Here is an 18,607-nt window from a genome sequence, read left to right as displayed (position 1 = left end):
AGAATTATCCATCTACATGAATAAATGATTATTTTTTGCAGATTACGTCAGTGGCTTTGGGGGTAAATTCGGGGTACAGGCCGACCGCGTGGACAAGAGCGCCGTCGGCTTCGACTACAAGGGCAAAACGGAGAAACACGAATCCCAGAAAGGTCAGTGACAAAATGAGGAAGGAAACAACCTAACCCCATGGAACCGCCCGTGGACAAGGGTGTTACTGATTCTCATGGTAGATTGTTATAGAGCAAGATGAGCTGAAGATTGTACATAGTGTCCTGTATGCAGGCAGCATGTTATAGAGCAGGAGGAGCTGAGGAGATTGTACATAGTGTCCTATCTGCAGGCAGCATATTATAGAGCAGGAGGAGCTGAGGAGATTGTACATAGTGTCCTATCTGCAGGCAGCATGGTATAGAGCAGGAGGAGCTGAGGAGATTGTACATAGTATCCTGTATGCAGGCAGCATGTTATTGAGCAGGAGGAGCTGAGCAGATTGTACATAGTGTCCTATCTGCAGGCAGTATGTTACAGAGCAGGAGGAGCTGAGCACATTGTACATAGTGTCCTATCTGCAGGCAGTATATTATAGAGCAGGAGGAGCTGAGCACATTGTGCATAGTGTCCTATCTGCAGGCAGCATGTTATAGAGCAGGAGGAGCTGAGCAGATTGTACATTGTGTCCTATCTGCAGGCAGCATGTTATAGAGCAGGAGGAGCTGAGTAGATTGTACATAGTGTCCTATCTGCAGGCAGTATATTATAGAGCAGGAGGAGCTGAGCACATGGTACATAGTGTCCTATCTGCAGGCAGCATGTTATAGAGCAGGAGGAGCTGAGCACATGGTACATAGTGTCCTATCTGCAGGCAGTATGTTACAGAGCAGGAGGAGCTGAGCACATTGTACATAGTGTCCTATCTGCAGGCAGTATATTATAGAGCAGGAGGAGCTGAGCACATGGTACATAGTGTCCTATCTGCAGGCAGCATGTTATAGAGCAGGAGGAGCTGAGCACATTGTCCATAGTGTCCTATCTGCAGGCAGCATGTTATAGAGCAGGAGGAGCTGAGCACATTGTCCATAGTGTCCTATCTGCAGGCAGTATGTTACAGAGCAGGAGGAGCTGAGCACATTGTCCATAGTGTCCTATCTGCAGGCAGCATGTTATAGAGCAGGAGGAGCTGAGCACATTGTCCATAGTGTCCTATCTGCAGGCAGCATGTTATAGAGCAGGAGGAGCTGAGCAGATTGTACATAGTGTCCTATTTGCAGGCAGCATGTTATAGAGCAGGAGGAGCTGAGCACATTGTCCATAGTGTCCTATTTGCAGGCAGCATGTTATAGAGCAGGAGGAGCTGAGCACATTGTCCATAGTGTCCTATCTGCAGGCAGCATGTTATAGAGCAGATGAGAAAATAACTCTGTCTGTAATAATACAATAAAATGTGGATACATTGTGTAATCTTGGTGGATTCCCCTCTGATGTGTTGTGTGTGAATCTCTGGGCTTCTCCTGTGTCAGTGCATATAATGGCAGAGGATGATGTTAATAATCAGGAGGAGTGTAAGAAACATTTCTCCTTAATGATGCGGATGTTAGGAGTGGTTGTTCTTGTCTGTGATGACCTCCTCCTCCTCCTCACACTCCTCTCTCTCTCTCTCTCTCTTGTACAGATTACACCACCGGCTTTGGTGGAAAGTTTGGTGTCCAGGCCGATCGTGTGGATAAGAGCGCTGTGGGGTTCGATTACCAGGGGAAGACGGAGAAGCACGAGTCCCAGAAAGGTCGGGGGTCCTGAATTTCACATTCACTTTCATTTCCTGTTGTGCACAATATAACCTTCCACAAAAGTGTCTGAAATGCGGAAAGGTTTTTAGCAAATATTTTACAAATTTCCAGATTACTCCAAAGGTTTTGGTGGTAAATTTGGCGTGGATAAGGACAACGTGGACAAGAGCGCGGTGGGATACGAGTATCAAGGCAAAACGGAGAAGCACGAGTCCCAGAAAGGTTCAGTCTCCGCCTTGTTGTGTCCCTGGGACGTGTTCACACTGCAGGGAGGGGGAGGGACTGTATGGTATCTATAATGTCATCCCACAACTAGAAGTCACTAACCTTCCCCTCTCCTCTCCTCTCCTCTCCTCGGATGTTCCCCGCTGATGGTGGCAGCATGTAGACACATGTGGAGGGTTAGGCTTCAGTCACACATGGAATTTTTGTTGCAGTTTTTTTTTGTGCCAGTTCCGTGAACTTCTCCAAAATCTGCAGCAATAACTTTGTGTCTGATTACAGCCTTATAGTGACCCAATTATTTACTTTTATGGTTCTTATTTTCTAAACTGAACCCCCAAATAATCCATAGACGGCAAAAAATCTACCATCACAATCTATCCTGGTGCCTGGACCTATGAGTAATCTTCTTATATTTGTTCTCCATGGTCTCCTTCCATCTAAAATCACCTTTTATAATTATGGTAATGAGCCTGATGGGCTCTGGGGGAATTATCAGGGACCCTCTCTGCTGTTTCTTCACAGGCTGTTACACTGTGTCTCTCTCTTCCCTCTGCCTGATGTAATCTCTCAGCAGTGTGAAGAAATCCTCCTACACAGTGTAACAGCCTGTGAAGATACAGCATGGAGGGGCTTCGGTAACGCCCCCATAGTCCTTCTGACTCATTAGCATAGTGTTAAAATTTATTGTAGAAGGGAGGAGGCCATGCATAAGAACTATAAGCAGACACCACAGTCCCGGTGCCCGGATGTATGAGTAATGTCCCTGGTTTATCAGGATGGTTTGTGCTTGATTTCCTTTGAAATGAGTGTGATAAAGGTGCAATACTCTGCTGCCCAGTGTGCAGCCTCTATAGAGAGTCCATTAGTCACTAGGAGCCCCCTAAGAATGTGCCATCATTAATATCACCCTGGATAGTGCTGGGTCAGCGCCAGCATTGGTCCAGTTCTTGCCACTATAAATCTGTCCGTGTGCACTAGACGTTGGCTGTCGGGGTAGATTGGATTGTCGGACTCTGTCTCTCCTGATTCTCCTCCTCCTACACATGCATGCCAGGCTCAGCTGAGGATGCATGTGCACTGAATGGTAAGAGCATAAGGATTGGGCATGCTCTATCATTGGGGGTGAGTCAGGAGACCCCCATACATATGATAAATGCTGCCACCATCGGCCCCTCTGATGGTTGGGGGTCTGACTGCTGGGTGTAACATTGCTACGTGCTGCATGGAGGGTGCATGGTGCAGGGGATCACTGACCTCTGACATCATACAACAACCTTGTTTCTATTGTCTTGTATAAAAGGGTTAATATACTGTCCAGAGCCTGTGATATAGTAACTGTTCACACTGAGCCCGATCCATATAACCCCGGTCCAGTCTATATTGTATGTTCTGCTCTTGTACATCCATCGCCCTCCATATGCTGGGAGAATATGTGCTGGGTGCTTACAATAACGGAAGACCCTCAGGACCCTCAGCGCCGGGGACCCTTTATAGAGCATTAAAAATCTGAAAACAGTCTCCTGCGCTGAGATACGACCTCTCATAGTTACAGACCCCAGGCTTCAGGCTGAGATACAGCGCCTCCTGTCTCCTCAGGCGCCGTCAGGCTGAGATACGGCTCCCGGGTCGGTCCCTATGTATCCGGGCTCCCGGGTCGGTCCCTATGTATCCGGGCTCCCGGGTCGGTCCCTATGTATCCGGGCTCCCGGGTCGGTCCCTATGTATCCGGGCTCCCGGGTCGGTCCCTATGTATCCGGGCTCCCGGGTCGGTCCCTATGTATCCGGGCTCCCGGGTCGGTCCCTATGTATCCGGGCTCCCGGGTCGGTCCCTATGTATCCGGGCTCCCGGGTCGGTCCCTATGTATCCGGGCTCCCGGGTCGGTCCCTATGTATCCGGGCTCCCGGGTCGGTCCCTATGTATCCGGGCTCCCGGGTCGGTCCCTATGTATCCGGGCTCCCGGGTCTCTGTGCATGGGTGCGTCTCCTTCCTGTTAATGGCTGGTGGATTTCTGTGTGTAGACTATGTGAAGGGGTTTGGAGGAAAGTTTGGTGTCCAGACAGACAGACAGGACAAGTGTGCGCTCGGCTGGGATCACCAAGAGAAACTGCAGCTCCACGAATCCCAAAAAGGTACCTGTCCTCCTCCGCCCCCGTTATGTGGTGTCCGTGTGTCCTTCATGTCCACGTCTTCCCCTGTAACCTCCTCGCTGTAACCTGTACTACTGCTGCGGGACGTGGGGCCTAACACTAATGGCTAGGGAGCGGGATGACATATATGCTGTGTACACCAGGACAGCGCCCCTTCTGGGCAGTGCCCGGTACTGGTGCGGTGTCATACAGGTAACACTGGGGGGCATCTAGCAGGGTGACGCCAGGTCTCCCCCTGTGTATGTTGTTAGTAGCTGCAGAACTGTGATATATTGGGATTTATATCCCAAGCTGTAGCTACTTCAAGTGCACTGTGGGTGTGTCCTCCCTGCTCTGTGTATTGAGTCCTCTCCTCTGGTCTATGTGACTGCCTATATTATTCAACCAGGTGCAGTTCATCAGAGAGCACAGCAGTGTGAGGACATTCACCCAGTGTACGAAGAGAAACTGGAATATAAATCCATATATCACAGTCCTGCTGCTACTAACAACATACACAAAGGTCTGATCACACATATCTCCAGGTGCAATACCTAACACTGGCTGCGGAGAGCACAGAGCTCAGCAGTGTGAGGAAACTCCCCCAGTGCACTTGTAAGCATTACAATCCTAGAATATAAATCCATATTTCACAATTCTGCTTCTACTAAAAACCTACTCCGATATTAATGCACATCACTCCAGGGTCTGTGCACCCAGTGCACTGGGAGAAGCTACAATCCTGGAATCCACAGTCCTGCTGCTACTAACATTGCCTTTAAAAATTCAGCAAAGAAAGTGGATTTCAAGACCGTAGTTAGATCTGTGGACAATCCACTATGGGTCCGGCCTCTTCCCACTGATTTTGTCTTTGTGTAAATTTTTAAGACAAACTTTTAGCCGCCCCCTGTGGGACCTGTCACCTTCCCGTATATGAGGTCATATATTTCCCTTATACTCGGCGGAGCCTTCTACAGGACAATTCCTTTTAGGTTCTGGATGTGGGTGAGGACTGTGCTCCTGGTAAATAACATACAGTTCCCACAGCCCGTAGTGTATAAATACCGCCACTAGGTGGTGCTATGAAATGACCGGGCTTCAAGGGATCTTCCTGAATTAGCCATTAGATCTCTTGGGGTCAGACACTTGGCTCTTCATCAAACGGCCTGGCTGACCAGATCTGACCAGAGCTGCAATCTGGACACAGCCACTATACAGTGTACGGCGCTGTAGGCTCATCCAAACACTTTCCCCTCTTCAGACCGCAGATTTTGGGGGTGCCAGACCCCATGGAGTAGATCTTGTTCATCAGTCCTATAAAATAAACTAACATAGAACAGTCCCTTTGAGTTCAGTGGCTTCTGTAGACGCTGAGCTCCCCCTAGTGGCAGCTCCAGGCATCGGATTTTCCTAATTTTAAATGTGGGGGGAAGCTTAAGTAAATATTGGGGACATATTCGGATGAAACGTTGTAGACTCCCGTGTCCTGTGATATCTGTGACCACGTAGTGACTTGTCTTCTGTGTCGCAGATTATTCCAAGGGATTTGGTGGCAAGTATGGAGTGCAGAAGGATCGGATGGATAAGGTAGGTCCTGAACGATATGGGGTGGTCACATGGGCTGTAGTCGCTGCAGCGGGGCGGTGTACTCTACACTAGGGCTCCAGCATGCACCCCTGTTGTTCAGCGAGGGGAGGATCTGACTACAAAGGGTTTGTTTGTAGTCTGTTACCATGGGGATGTATAGAAATACACAGGAGCCACAGAACCAAGATCGTGTCATGTGGAATGAGATTATTTTCATAAAGATGTCGGTCTGTAAATCTCATGGTCTTCATTTTCAGGCAGCTTCTTCCTTTGAAGATGTGGAGAAAGTGGCTCCAAGTTATCAGAGGACGCGGCCGGTGGAAGCGGGTAAGTAAGGACCTGTCTTGGGACCTGTGTCTGTGACTGTCTGCTCTCCTCGGACCTCTGTGTCTGTGACTGTCTGCTCTCCTCGGACCTCTGTGTCTGTGACTGTCTGCTCTCCTCGGACCTCTGTGTCTGTGACTGTCTGCTCTCCTCGGACCTCTGTGTCTGTGACTGTCTGCTCTCCTCGGACCTCTGTGTCTGTGACTGTCTGCTCTCCTCGGACCTCTGTGTCTGTGACTGTCTGCTCTCCTCGGACCTCTGTGTCTGTGACTGTCTGCTCTCCTCGGACCTCTGTGTCTGTGACTGTCTGCTCTCCTCGGACCTCTGTGTCTGTGACTGTCTGCTCTCCTCGGACCTCTGTGTCTGTGACTGTCTGCTCTCCTCGGACCTCTGTGTCTGTGACTGTCTGCTCTCCTCGGACCTCTGTGTCTGTGACTGTCTGCTCTCCTCGGACCTCTGTGTCTGTGACTGTCTGCTCTCCTCGGACCTCTGTGTCTGTGACTGTCTGCTCTCCTCGGACCTCTGTGTCTGTGACTGTCTGCTCTTCTCGGACCTCTGTGTCTGTGACTGTCTGCTCTTCTCGGACCTCTGTGACTGTCTGCTCTTCTCGGACCTCTGTGTCTGTGACTGTCTGCTCTTCTCGGACCTCTGTGTCTGTGACTGTCTGCTCTCCTCGGACCTCTGTGTCTGTGACTGTCTGCTCTCCTCGGACCTCTGTGTCTGTGACTGTCTGCTCTCCTCGGACCTCTGTGTCTGTGACTGTCTGCTCTCCTCGGACCTCTGTGTCTGTGACTGTCTGCTCTCCTCGGACCTCTGTGTCTGTGACTGTCTGCTCTCCTCGGACCTCTGTGTCTGTGACTGTCTGCTCTCCTCGGACCTCTGTGTCTGTGACTGTCTGCTCTCCTCGGACCTCTGTGTCTGTGACTGTCTGCTCTCCTCGGACCTCTGTGTCTGTGACTGTCTGCTCTCCTCGGACCTCTGTGTCTGTGACTGTCTGCTCTCCTCGGACCTCTGTGTCTGTGACTGTCTGCTCTCCTCGGACCTCTGTGTCTGTGACTGTCTGCTCTCCTCGGACCTCTGTGTCTGTCTGCTCTCCTCGGACCTCTGTGTCTGTCTGCTCTCCTCGGACCTCTGTGTCTGTCTGCTCTCCTCGGACCTCTGTGTCTGTCTGCTCTCCTCGGACCTCTGTGTCTGTCTGCTCTCCTCGGACCTCTGTGTCTGTCTGCTCTCCTCGGACCTCTGTGTCTGTCTGCTCTCCTCGGACCTCTGTGTCTGTCTGCTCTCCTCGGACCTCTGTGTCTGTCTGCTCTCCTCGGACCTCTGTGTCTGTCTGCTCTCCTCGGACCTCTGTGTCTGTCTGCTCTCCTCGGACCTCTGTGTCTGTCTGCTCTCCTCGGACCTCTGTGTCTGTCTGCTCTCCTCGGACCTCTGTGTCTGTCTGCTCTCCTCGGACCTCTGTGTCTGTCTGCTCTCCTCGGACCTCTGTGTCTGTCTGCTCTCCTCGGACCTCTGTGTCTGTCTGCTCTCCTCGGACCTCTGTGTCTGTCTGCTCTCCTCGGACCTCTGTGTCTGTCTGCTCTCCTCGGACCTCTGTGTCTGTCTGCTCTCCTCGGACCTCTGTGTCTGTCTGCTCTCCTCGGACCTCTGTGTCTGTCTGCTCTCCTCGGACCTCTGTGTCTGTCTGCTCTCCTCGGACCTCTGTGTCTGTCTGCTCTCCTCGGACCTCTGTGTCTGTCTGCTCTCCTCGGACCTCTGTGTCTGTCTGCTCTCCTCGGACCTCTGTGTCTGTCTGCTCTCCTCGGACCTCTGTGTCTGTCTGCTCTCCTCGGACCTCTGTGTCTGTCTGCTCTCCTCGGACCTCTGTGTCTGTCTGCTCTCCTCGGACCTCTGTGTCTGTCTGCTCTCCTCGGACCTCTGTGTCTGTCTGCTCTCCTCGGACCTCTGTGTCTGTCTGCTCTCCTCGGACCTCTGTGTCTGTCTGCTCTCCTCGGACCTCTGTGTCTGTCTGCTCTCCTCGGACCTCTGTGTCTGTCTGCTCTCCTCGGACCTCTGTGTCTGTCTGCTCTCCTCGGACCTCTGTGTCTGTGACTGTCTGCTCTCCTCGGACCTCTGTGTCTGTGACTGTCTGCTCTCCTCGGACCTCTGTGTCTGTGACTGTCTGCTCTCCTCGGACCTCTGTGTCTGTGACTGTCTGCTCTCCTCGGACCTCTGTGTCTGTGACTGTCTGCTCTCCTCGGACCTCTGTGTCTGTGACTGTCTGCTCTCCTCGGACCTCTGTGTCTGTGACTGTCTGCTCTCCTCGGACCTCTGTGTCTGTGACTGTCTGCTCTCCTCGGACCTCTGTGTCTGTGACTGTCTGCTCTCCTCGGACCTCTGTGTCTGTGACTGTCTGCTCTCCTCGGACCTCTGTGTCTGTGACTGTCTGCTCTCCTCGGACCTCTGTGTCTGTGACTGTCTGCTCTCCTCGGACCTCTGTGTCTGTGACTGTCTGCTCTCCTCGGACCTCTGTGTCTGTGACTGTGTGCTCTCCTCGGACCTCTGTGTCTGTGACTGTGTGCTCTCCTCGGACCTCTGTGTCTGTGACTGTGTGCTCTCCTCGGACCTCTGTGTCTGTGACTGTGTGCTCTCCTCGGACCTCTGTGTCTGTGACTGTGTGCTCTCCTCGGACCTCTGTGTCTGTGACTGTGTGCTCTCCTCGGACCTCTGTGTCTGTGACTGTGTGCTCTTCTGGGACCTCTGTGTCTGTGACTGTGTGCTCTTCTGGGACCTCTGTGTCTGTGACTGTGTGCTCTTCTGGGACCTCTGTGTCTGTGACTGTGTGCTCTTCTGGGACCTCTGTGTCTGTGACTGTGTGCTCTTCTGGGACCTCTGTGTCTGTGACTGTGTGCTCTTCTGGGACCGGTGTGTGTCTGTGACTGTCTGCTCTCCTGGCACCTGCCATGTAACTTAAGGGGTAACTCCCGTGGGGTATTTCTTGTCTGTCAGAGGGTAATAAAGCGAGCAGCATCCGGGCAAACTTTGAGAACTTGGCCAAGGAGAAGGAAGTAGAAGACCGGAAGAAGGCGGAGGCGGAGCGAGCGCAGAGGATGGAGCGGGAGAGGCGGGAACAGGAGGCGGCACGGGAGAAGCTGCAGGTAAGTGCATCCACCAACCTGCTACATCTAGTTATAATCCGGCATCGGGGACTACAGCTCCGCTCTGGAGGCAAGGGCAGAATGTCTGTACCCCCTGGAGCTAGGGAGCCCCCTAGAGGAAATCCCGGGATCTGCGGATAATAACCCTAAACCCCCGGGGCTCAGTTGACTTTCTTATTGCTTTGTATTAAGGAGCAAGAAAAGGCCAAAGCTGCATCTCCTCCCGCATCCCCGAGACCCCGCAAAGTGTCAGAAGAAGCCCCCGCGAGCCCGGTGTATGAGGTGAGAGGGCGCATGTCTGTTACCCCCGGGACACCTGGTGATGCCCCGGCTCATCCTGTTCCTGTTTCCTGTAGGATGCGGCTCCAGTGTACGAGAAGGAACCCGAGAGATCCCCGAGTGTCCCCGAGAACGTGTACGAGGAGCACGGAGACTACCAGGAGGCCACCAGCCACAAAGCCGAGGCCACGGAGGCCGTATACGAGTCCGGAGATTACCAGGATGGTAACGTATGGGGCACCGGGGGCAGAGATCGCAGTAACTACCGCTATGAGGGGGGCGGCAGCGAGTCCGGGGGATCGATCCTCGTGTGTCACGGTGGTTTTACGGGTTGCACCAATTTGCACAAAACAATTTCCAGAAGATCAAATTGCTGGTCCTCGCCACCCCCCCACACCCCTTCCCCGCTCTGTGTGTCCTGGCTGCCCCGAATCGTTCTGTGTCCTGCCCGCATCCCCTCCCGTGGCCCTCCCTGGACATTTTTCTATATTTTTGTACATTATCCTGGATGACTGTTCCTTCTCTTCTTCCTTCCAGCTGATAACACGTACGCAGAATACGATGGAGACCTCGGCATCACAGCCATCGCCCTGTATGATTACCAGGCCGGTAAGTGGCGACAGCTCTCACACCCCTCAGGGGCTCCCAGGGGCCCTCAGGGGCTCCCAGCCTTGGCTCTTGGTCCCTGGTGCCAGAAGTCCTGACCTCCCACGCACTGGGCATATGGTACCAGGGATTAGCCGTGACCTCATCACTGCAGCTGTAAGTAGCCTTCCCAAGGGAACAGCACTTGCCCCTCATCGGGTTTTCAAAAAATTGCAACACCCCTTAAAGGGAGAGTCACCAAAGCCAGTCCTGACCCATCTGTAATTCTGTGAGGTGGATGCAGCTTTCTCATAGACAATGAATGGAGATTATTTGGGGGGTAATGGACCCCGTCCTGATTGATGGGGATCCCAGCGCTGGACACTCCCCACTATAAGATGCGTTTCGTGTCCTCCAGAGACTCACCCCCCCCCCCCCCCCCCTTCCTTTGTCTCCGCAGCCGGTGATGACGAGATTTCCTTTGACCCAGACGACCTGATCACGAATATCGAGATGATTGACGACGGCTGGTGGCGGGGGCTCTGTAAGGATCGCTATGGGCTCTTCCCTGCTAACTATGTGGAGCTGCGGCAGTAGACGCCCCCAGTCTTTCCTATGAGAGGACCCTGGGCCTCAGCCCTGGGCTCGGCGGCGCTCGCTTTGGCGCCGCTCCTCTCTGAGATGCCATAAATCCCTGAGCTGGAATCTTACACTACGAATCATTGTATCTGTCTTCTTCCTGTTGTTCTGGAGGGGGGGCAGGGTCCATCTTCTTCTTCTCTATAGTAATTCTAAGGCTTATAATGCGCAGTCATCGGACCGGAGCCTGTTAACCCTTCTGCTGCCAGGTGTGCCTTCGCTTCATCAGAAGTTTGACCAAGGCTGATTATGGAGGGGCCTCTCCCTCCTCCCCCTGCACCATCATGGACGATGGCGGTAGATATTACCCCCGGGTCTTGTGCCATACGTGTCCCGCATTGAATGTGACTGCACCAGAGATCATCTCCTCCCGCTCCTCTGACGGCGCTGATCCGGTTCCTCCAGTATTACATTACGGCAGAATGACCTCAGGCCGAGACGTATTAAAACCGGGAGCCAATCGCTTTAAGAAAACCGCCAATAAGGGTCAGATATTGGTTTTCTTTGCTTCAAACTCCTGTTGCTCCTCTGTTACACTTCCGCCGCCTTTGAGGGTTTTGGGGTTCAGCCCAAATCCTCCCTCTTGCTGCTTTTACTCTGAATAGAGACAGCGCCACTTTGTCCACAGATTGTATCTTGTTGTCATTGAGCTGCAGTACCAGCCCAAGCCATAGACGAGAGTGGCGCTATTTCTATCTTATAGATATCTTGGGTGTTAGTCGTCCTGCCCCCTATAGATTTCCGGCATCACCAGGGGGGTAGCCCCACCCCCGCCTCCATCACTGTGTCCCCGGGATTTCCTCTCTCTCCTCTTCCAGTTATGATTGTCTAGTAATTGAGGGATTTTGGACCAATGATTTGGGTCTTGCGGTGGACGTGGTGTGGGCCCCCCGCCGGGGGTAGCACAGGATGGGTGGGTTTTCTATTTTAAGTCTTTTCTTTTACCTGTATTTTGCATTCAGCACTTCATTATCGATCAATTATTTTGTAAATGAAGCTTCAATAAAGGTTTTTTTTTTTCTTCTTTGTGGTGAAATGTCCTGAAGTTTCTGCACCAATTGTAATTTTGTGATGCACATGTTGTTCCCAATAGGCTGGTGCCACACGTAGCGCTTTGTCTGCGCTGGCAAACACAGACAAAGCCGCGCCCACCGGGCCTCGGCCCGATCGCATTGGCGTTTCTATGGAACGAGCCGCCGGTGTTTTGCGTTAATTTAATGCAAACCACCAGCTGCTTGTTCCCAATTGCTGGCGTTTCTATAGAAACGCCGATGCGATCAAGCCGCGGCTCACCCCGGTAGGCGCGGCTTTGTTTGCGTTTTTAAACACCGACAAAGTGGTGCGTGTGGCACCAGCCAAGGGCTCTGACCATGATCATTTGCTGAGATAACATTGCGGTCACACGTGCTGCTAGTGCGGCATTTACAAACGCAACGCTAGCACCCGGGGGTGGTCCACGGCCTGATCACATATGTATTTCCAGATAAACGCATGCGATTGGTAACCAGAATAATCTAATGCCGCGTTCACACGTTGCAGTTTGAGACTCAATCCAAGGTCTTCCCCCGTGATCACTTCATAGTAAAACTGCATTTCCATTGCCCTTGGATTGTGTCTCAAAACGCAAGATGTGACCATCGCCCAAATTAGAAACTTAGCCTGTGGCTTGTAAAGGGTTAAGATGTGACCCAGGTGAAGCAGTTTAGTTGATGAGGCCCGGGGCTGGTTCTGCCTCTGTCTTCCTGCAGTCAGTAAAGAACATGTCTGGTTCTGATGGGTCTAGATGGGTCAGCTTTGGAGTCGCATGCAGTCACCCCCGGTAAGTTCCACGTGTTCTAGAACGGCGGATTTTATGGATCCTGTCCCGTGTCTGCTGCAAAATGTAGTTGTTTATTTTGCCACAATTAGCAGAAAATTTGTTACAGCTGAAGTTGAATGATCTGAATAAAAACTTGGACTGGGATCAGACAATCGGATACCGGTCATGGCTCGCAGGCCTATTTCGTAGCAATTTGTGGGGGACATAAGACATGTGCAGAGCTTTCTGCCTGATACGCTCAGTCCTTGCTGGTGGAGGCTTAGTTCTCTGGTTCTAGACTGGGTTCATAGGAGAATTGATGCCTCAGGCCACATTCACACAGGCAGGTTTTCTGGTGCAGTTTTTGATGCCAAAAGCAGGTGCAGATCATTATCAGTGCGAACATATCAGTGAGTGGTGCTCTTGTTTTAGGCATCAAAAAAACCTGAACATGTGAACACTGGCGAAATGTCTGGATTTGTGTAAAAGGCGGCACAATTATCAGATGTAGAATATCCTATGTAAGTTGCGCTGCCAGACACAACCTGTGGGCAGAAGTGTCGCTGTTGCTAACAGAATGCGCCCATATTTTTCTAATGTTTGACAATCCCTTTAACAGGGGGTTTCACGCATATAAGACTGCTTGTTTGTTTCCCCATAGCATCAAATAACAACTTGTGTGTGAAGTGTTTCCAGGTTGTGATATGTTTTATGTGGTGGATACCGTCTCTTTCATCACTTTATAGGCCTAATTTTTCACTGCAGGCCTGGTTTCCCCTAGCAACCAATCATGAAGCAGCTTTGAGTTTACCAGAGCAGTTTCAGGAATGTAAGCTGAGCTCTGATTGGCTGCTTTTCCACCATCACTGCTAGTAGTACATGAAGTGGAAGTTACTAGGCCCTGGTTATGAGACGTCTCCTCAGTCTCTGTTTTACGCGTTTCCCACAAATACTTTTGATGTGGAGAATATTCGGCGAGTTCAGGAGCCGCGTCAGATACTTGTCAGACATCGCCCCTCGTGTCTGATCCCTGCGCGTGTAGTGACATTTACAGGAGACATTTTTGGTGGAAGGTGAGCGGTGGGTGATGATCGCTGCCCTTTTCAGACTTATTGATCCCCTCTCTGTGTGGAGACCCTGGAGCCGGAGCACCGACCACTGACCTGTCAAATAATTGATGAGTCCGAACTTTGATCCCCAAACAAAAACAAGGTGGAAAAAGCCGCCATTAACAATACAAGAAACACAGGTTTAAGGTCATGACACGGAGCTGCGACCTCATACCGAGGGTGAGAGACAACAATTCATCGTCAAGGTGGAGATTTCTGAGGTAAATTTTTTTCCGTATTATTGATGAAAGTTAATTTAATCCGTGTATAATCCCCTTCCTCTGTCCTGGGGCGTCTTGGGGTGCGTTCACATGAGACGGGTGCATGTTAAAAGGGGTCTACCACATGTTATAAATCCGCCTCACGTTGATCCGGGAAAGAAAATCCAAGGGTCATCTGAAGAATAGACATCGGACCCCCGAGGTCTAAGGCGGCGTTCACAAGTGGCGTTTACCTTGCGCTTAGTATTGCAAGGCGGACCCCCATGGGCAGTGTTTGGCCCAATTACGTATCGCTTCCATGCGATTGGTAACGAGCACCCATTGTTTTGCATTATGTGGGTGCTGGTAAGCAATCGGCTGCTTTTCTATGGACACCCGGGTGAATACAGAGGTCCCGTGCCTAAAGGATGATTAATATGAGTAAAGGTGATGCCACACATGGCGTTTTGAACCCGTTTTTGGTCCATTTGGTCCAAAAACGCATGCATTTTTTTTAACGGACTGCTTAAAAAAAAGGACCAAAAACGGGTTCAAAACGCCATGTGTGGCATCACCCTAAATCTGCTCCTTGCCTCTATCATAGATGGGGCGGGTGTTGGCTTGATCTTTATAGGACCCCCAAATGCGTAGAATCTGCACTTGATAGTGGAGCTTTAAGCTGTGTTGATGTTCTTATTAGCTTGGGGCCCCTTGTACTGAATTGCTTTATGGGTAAAACCGTCCCTGCATAAGGACCCCTATGAAGGTCTCTTGCAGGGGGTCCCACCTCAGGTCCTAGCTCCCCACGCCCCTGCAATAGTTTACTGTATCAGTAACTTTCTGGCTCCATCTCCGTCAATATAATCCTTGGATCGGGTTAATTTATAGCTAAATATTAATCCCACAACCCCCGTGGTGCTGCGGTTCTCCTGCGCTCGGGCCGCTGGTCCTGGTACCAGTGTGAGTGCACTTTATGTTGGGGGGAGGCGGCAGTAACGCAGCGCTCGTCTTGTTCTTGTCTCACCCCATTGTGTTGGGTTATAGATTCCATCTCCGGGCCCCGTCCTCTGCTCCTCTAAAAGCTTTTTTAATGGTCATTGTTCTCGAGTAATAACTAAGACTAATGCGCGGCACAAATCCGTGGAAACTCCTGAACTGTGGCGGGCAGAGCCGATGGTAAGTGCTGCAGGCCCCCACCGGCACCGGCAATTTAATGGCCTGTTGGAATCCTGACAAAAATTTCTGGATCAGGTATAAATGGAGGAAGGTAAAGGCCCTTGCTCTTAAAGGGGTTTTCTAAGATTTGGGAAAAAGGGGTCACATGCAATGCAAATGCAAATAGAGTACATGAAAAATCAAGTGCATTAAAGGAATTGTCCAGAGGTCGGAAAACATGACTTCTTCAATAAATTGCGCCATTCCTGACCCAAGATGGTTTTTGTATGGCTTTGGTTGCAATAACATTTCCAACCTATGGTCAAGAGAGGAGCTGTTTTCAAAAGAAAGTCGCACTACATCTGTTGTAGATGATCTTCCCTTTACACCGTGACTACATCTGTTGTAGATGATCTTCCCTTTACACCGTGACTACATCTGTTGTAGATGATCTTCCCTTTACACCGTGATTACATCTGTTGTAGATGATCTTCCCTTTACACCGTGACTACATCTGTTGTAGATGATCTTCCCTTTACACTGTGACTACATCTGTTGTAGATGATCTTCCCTTTACACCGTGACTACATCTGTTGTAGATGATCTTCCCTTTACACCGTGACTACATCTGTTGTAGATGATCTTTCCTTTACACCGTGACTACATCTGTTGTAGATGATCTTTCCTTTACACCGTGACTACATCTGTTGTAGATGATCTTCCCTTTACACCGTGACTACATCTGTTGTAGATGATCTTCCCTTTACACCGTGAATACATCTGTTGTAGATGATCTTCCCTTTACACCGGGACTACATCTGTTGTAGATGATCTTCCCTTTACACCGTGACTACATCTGTTGTAGATGATCTTCCCTTTACACCGTGGCTACATCTGTTGTAGATGATCTTTCCCTTACACCGTGAATACATCTGTTGTAGATGATCTTCCCTCTACACCGTGACTACATCTGTTGTAGATAATCTTCCCTCTACACCGTGACTACATCTGTTGTAGATAATCTTCCCTTTACACCGTGACTACATCTGTTGTAGATGATCTTTCCTTTACACCGTGAATACATCTGTTGTAGATGATCTTCCCTCTACACCGTGACTACATCTATTGTAGATGATCTTCCCTCTACACTGTGACTACATCTGCTGTAGATGACCCCCCCCCCCCACCCATGCATCAGAAATGTCAGTGAATACACCAGCGCCAATCTGAGGCCCCTTGCACACAAACTATGTGGCAGTTGTTGGTTAGCAAGAAAAAATGGCAGCCATAGACTTGCATTACATCCGGTCACCATGCGGGGAGCACACGTTGTGACCAAGATGGGCTTCCCTCTACACTGTCCTGTGATTATGCTGTAGATGATCTTCCCTGTACACTGTGCTGTGATCTGCTGTAGATGATATTCCCTGTACACTGTGCTGTGATAGACTGTAGATGATCTTCTCTCTACATTTTGCTGTGATCTGCTGCAGATGATCTTCCCTGTACACTGTGCTGTGATCTGCTGTAGATGATCTTCTCTCTACATTTTGCTGTGATCTGCTGTAAATGATCTTCCCCGTACACTGTGCTGTGATTATGCTGTGGATGATCTTCTCTCTACATTTTGCTGTGATCGGCTGTAAATGATATTCCCTGTACACTGTGCTGTGATCGGCTGTAAATGACTCCCTACACATTCAATGGGGGTCATTTACTAAGGGCCCGATTTGTGGTTTCCCTACGTGTTAACTGAATATTTCCGATTTTTCCTGAATTGCCCCGGAATTTTGGCGCACGCGATCGGATTGTGGCGCATCGGCGCCGGCATGCACGCGATGGAAATCGGGGGGGGCGTGGCCATAAAAAACCAGACGGATTCGGAAAAACCGCCGCATTTAAAAAAAAAAAAAAAAAAAAAAAGTGTTGCTCGACACGCGCTTACCTTCACCCACGATAGACGGTGAACTTCAGTGCATTCCGATGGTCTTCAGCGCAGCAGCGACACCTGGTGGACGTCGGAGGAACTACCTTAGTGAACCCGAATCCACCGCAGAGAACGCGCCGCTGGATCGCGAATGGACCGGGTAAGTAAATCTGCCCCAATGTGTTGTAATATGTTGTAGATGGAATTTCCTCTACAATGTGCTGTGGCTGACCTTCCCTTTCCGCACTGTGGTTTGATCTACTGTAGATGATCTTCCCTCCACACTGTGATGTGATCTTCTGTAAATGATGTTGCCCCCACGTGCGGGCTGATCTCTGCAGGATTTTGTATGCAATATAACATAATAATATTACCTTGTGTGGGAATACAGTTTTACATAATAAAAACATGCAAGGATCATATGCAAATATTTTTACAAGAGTTTATGGTAAGCCCTTAGACCGGGCCTAGTCACTGCGAGCCCTTAGACCGGGCCTAGTCACTGCGAGCCCTTAGACCGGGCCTAGTCACTGCGAGCCCTTAGACCGGGCCTAGTCACTGCGAGCCCTTAGACCGGGCCTAGTCACTGCGAGCCCTTAGACCGGGCCTAGTCACTGCGAGCCCTTAGACCGGGCCTAGTCACTGCGAGCCCTTAGACCGGGCCTAGTCACTGCGAGCCCTTAGACCGGGCCTAGTCACTGCGAGCCCTTAGACCGGGCCTAGTCACTGCGAGCCCTTAGACCGGGCCTAGTCACTGCGAGCCCTTAGACCGGGCCTAGTCACTGCGAGCCCTTAGACCGGGCCTAGTCACTGCGAGCCCTTAGACCGGGCCTAGTCACTGCGAGCCCTTAGACCGGGCCTAGTCACTGCGAGCCCTTAGACCGGGCCTAGTCACTGCGAGCCCTTAGACCGGGCCTAGTCACTGCGAGCCCCTAGACCGGGCCTAGTCACTGCGAGCCCCTAGACCGGGCCTAGTCACTGCGAGCCCCTAGACCGGGCCTAGTCACTGCGAGCCCCTAGACCGGGCCTAGTCACTGCGAGCCCCTAGACCGGGCCTAGTCACTGCGAGCCCCTAGACCGGGCCTAGTCACTGCGAGCCCCTAGACCGGGCCTAGTCACTGCGAGCCCCTAGACCGGGCCTAGTCACTGCGAGCCCTTAGACCGGGCCTAGTCACTGCGAGCCCTTAGACCGGGCCTAGTCACTGCGAGCCCTTAGACCGGGCCTAGTCACTGCGAGCCCTTAGACCGGGCCTAGTCACTGCGAGCCCTTAGACCGGGCCTAGTCACTGCGAGCCCTTAGACCGGGCCTAGTCACTGCGAGCCCTTAGACCGGGCCTAGTCACTGCGAGCCCTTAGACCGGGCCTAGTCACTGCGAGCCTGTAAGCCTATTTTCCACCTTTTCCTTGTGTGACTGTATGAGGTTTTGTTTGTGCAGGACATTTTTCATTGTGCCATAGACTCCCCTAATACAGTGCAGTAAACTGGACCAGCACCGTGTACACGCACTTGCCTTGGTGAATCCCATCTGGACCCGAATCAGTGTCGGAGAACCCGCGGCTGGATCGCGACTGGACCGGGCTAGTAAATCTGCCCCATTGACCAATGGAGAAGCATAACATGTCTTTTGTGATAAATGTCAGCAGAATACACAGCGGCCTCCGGATCTCTTCGTGGCTTCATATGATGATTCGTGGCTCTTTGTATCAGTCTGTCACGTGGCGGCAGGATCA

The 18,607-nt window shown here is 51.2% G+C and overlaps 1 protein-coding gene across 1 annotated transcript in view; it reads left to right on the top strand.

The window, feature by feature from the left end:
- CTTN (cortactin) overlaps nt 1–11,711 on the top strand; it is a 31,259-nt gene extending 19,548 nt beyond the window's left edge. The window contains 11 exon segments of the mRNA XM_072119103.1: nt 42–152; nt 1,673–1,783; nt 1,899–2,009; nt 4,032–4,142; nt 5,671–5,726; nt 5,984–6,053; nt 9,036–9,184; nt 9,377–9,466; nt 9,541–9,688; nt 10,001–10,072; nt 10,509–11,711. Coding sequence (XP_071975204.1) covers nt 42–152; nt 1,673–1,783; nt 1,899–2,009; nt 4,032–4,142; nt 5,671–5,726; nt 5,984–6,053; nt 9,036–9,184; nt 9,377–9,466; nt 9,541–9,688; nt 10,001–10,072; nt 10,509–10,645 — 1,166 coding nt within the window. The 3' untranslated portion in view covers nt 10,646–11,711.
- Nucleotides 11,712–18,607: the final 6,896 nt, after the last annotated feature.

Source organism: Engystomops pustulosus, chromosome 7 (assembly GCF_040894005.1).
Source record: "Engystomops pustulosus chromosome 7, aEngPut4.maternal, whole genome shotgun sequence".
NCBI lineage: Eukaryota > Metazoa > Chordata > Amphibia > Anura > Leptodactylidae > Engystomops > Engystomops pustulosus.
This window is presented reverse-complemented; position numbering and strand designations above follow the sequence as displayed.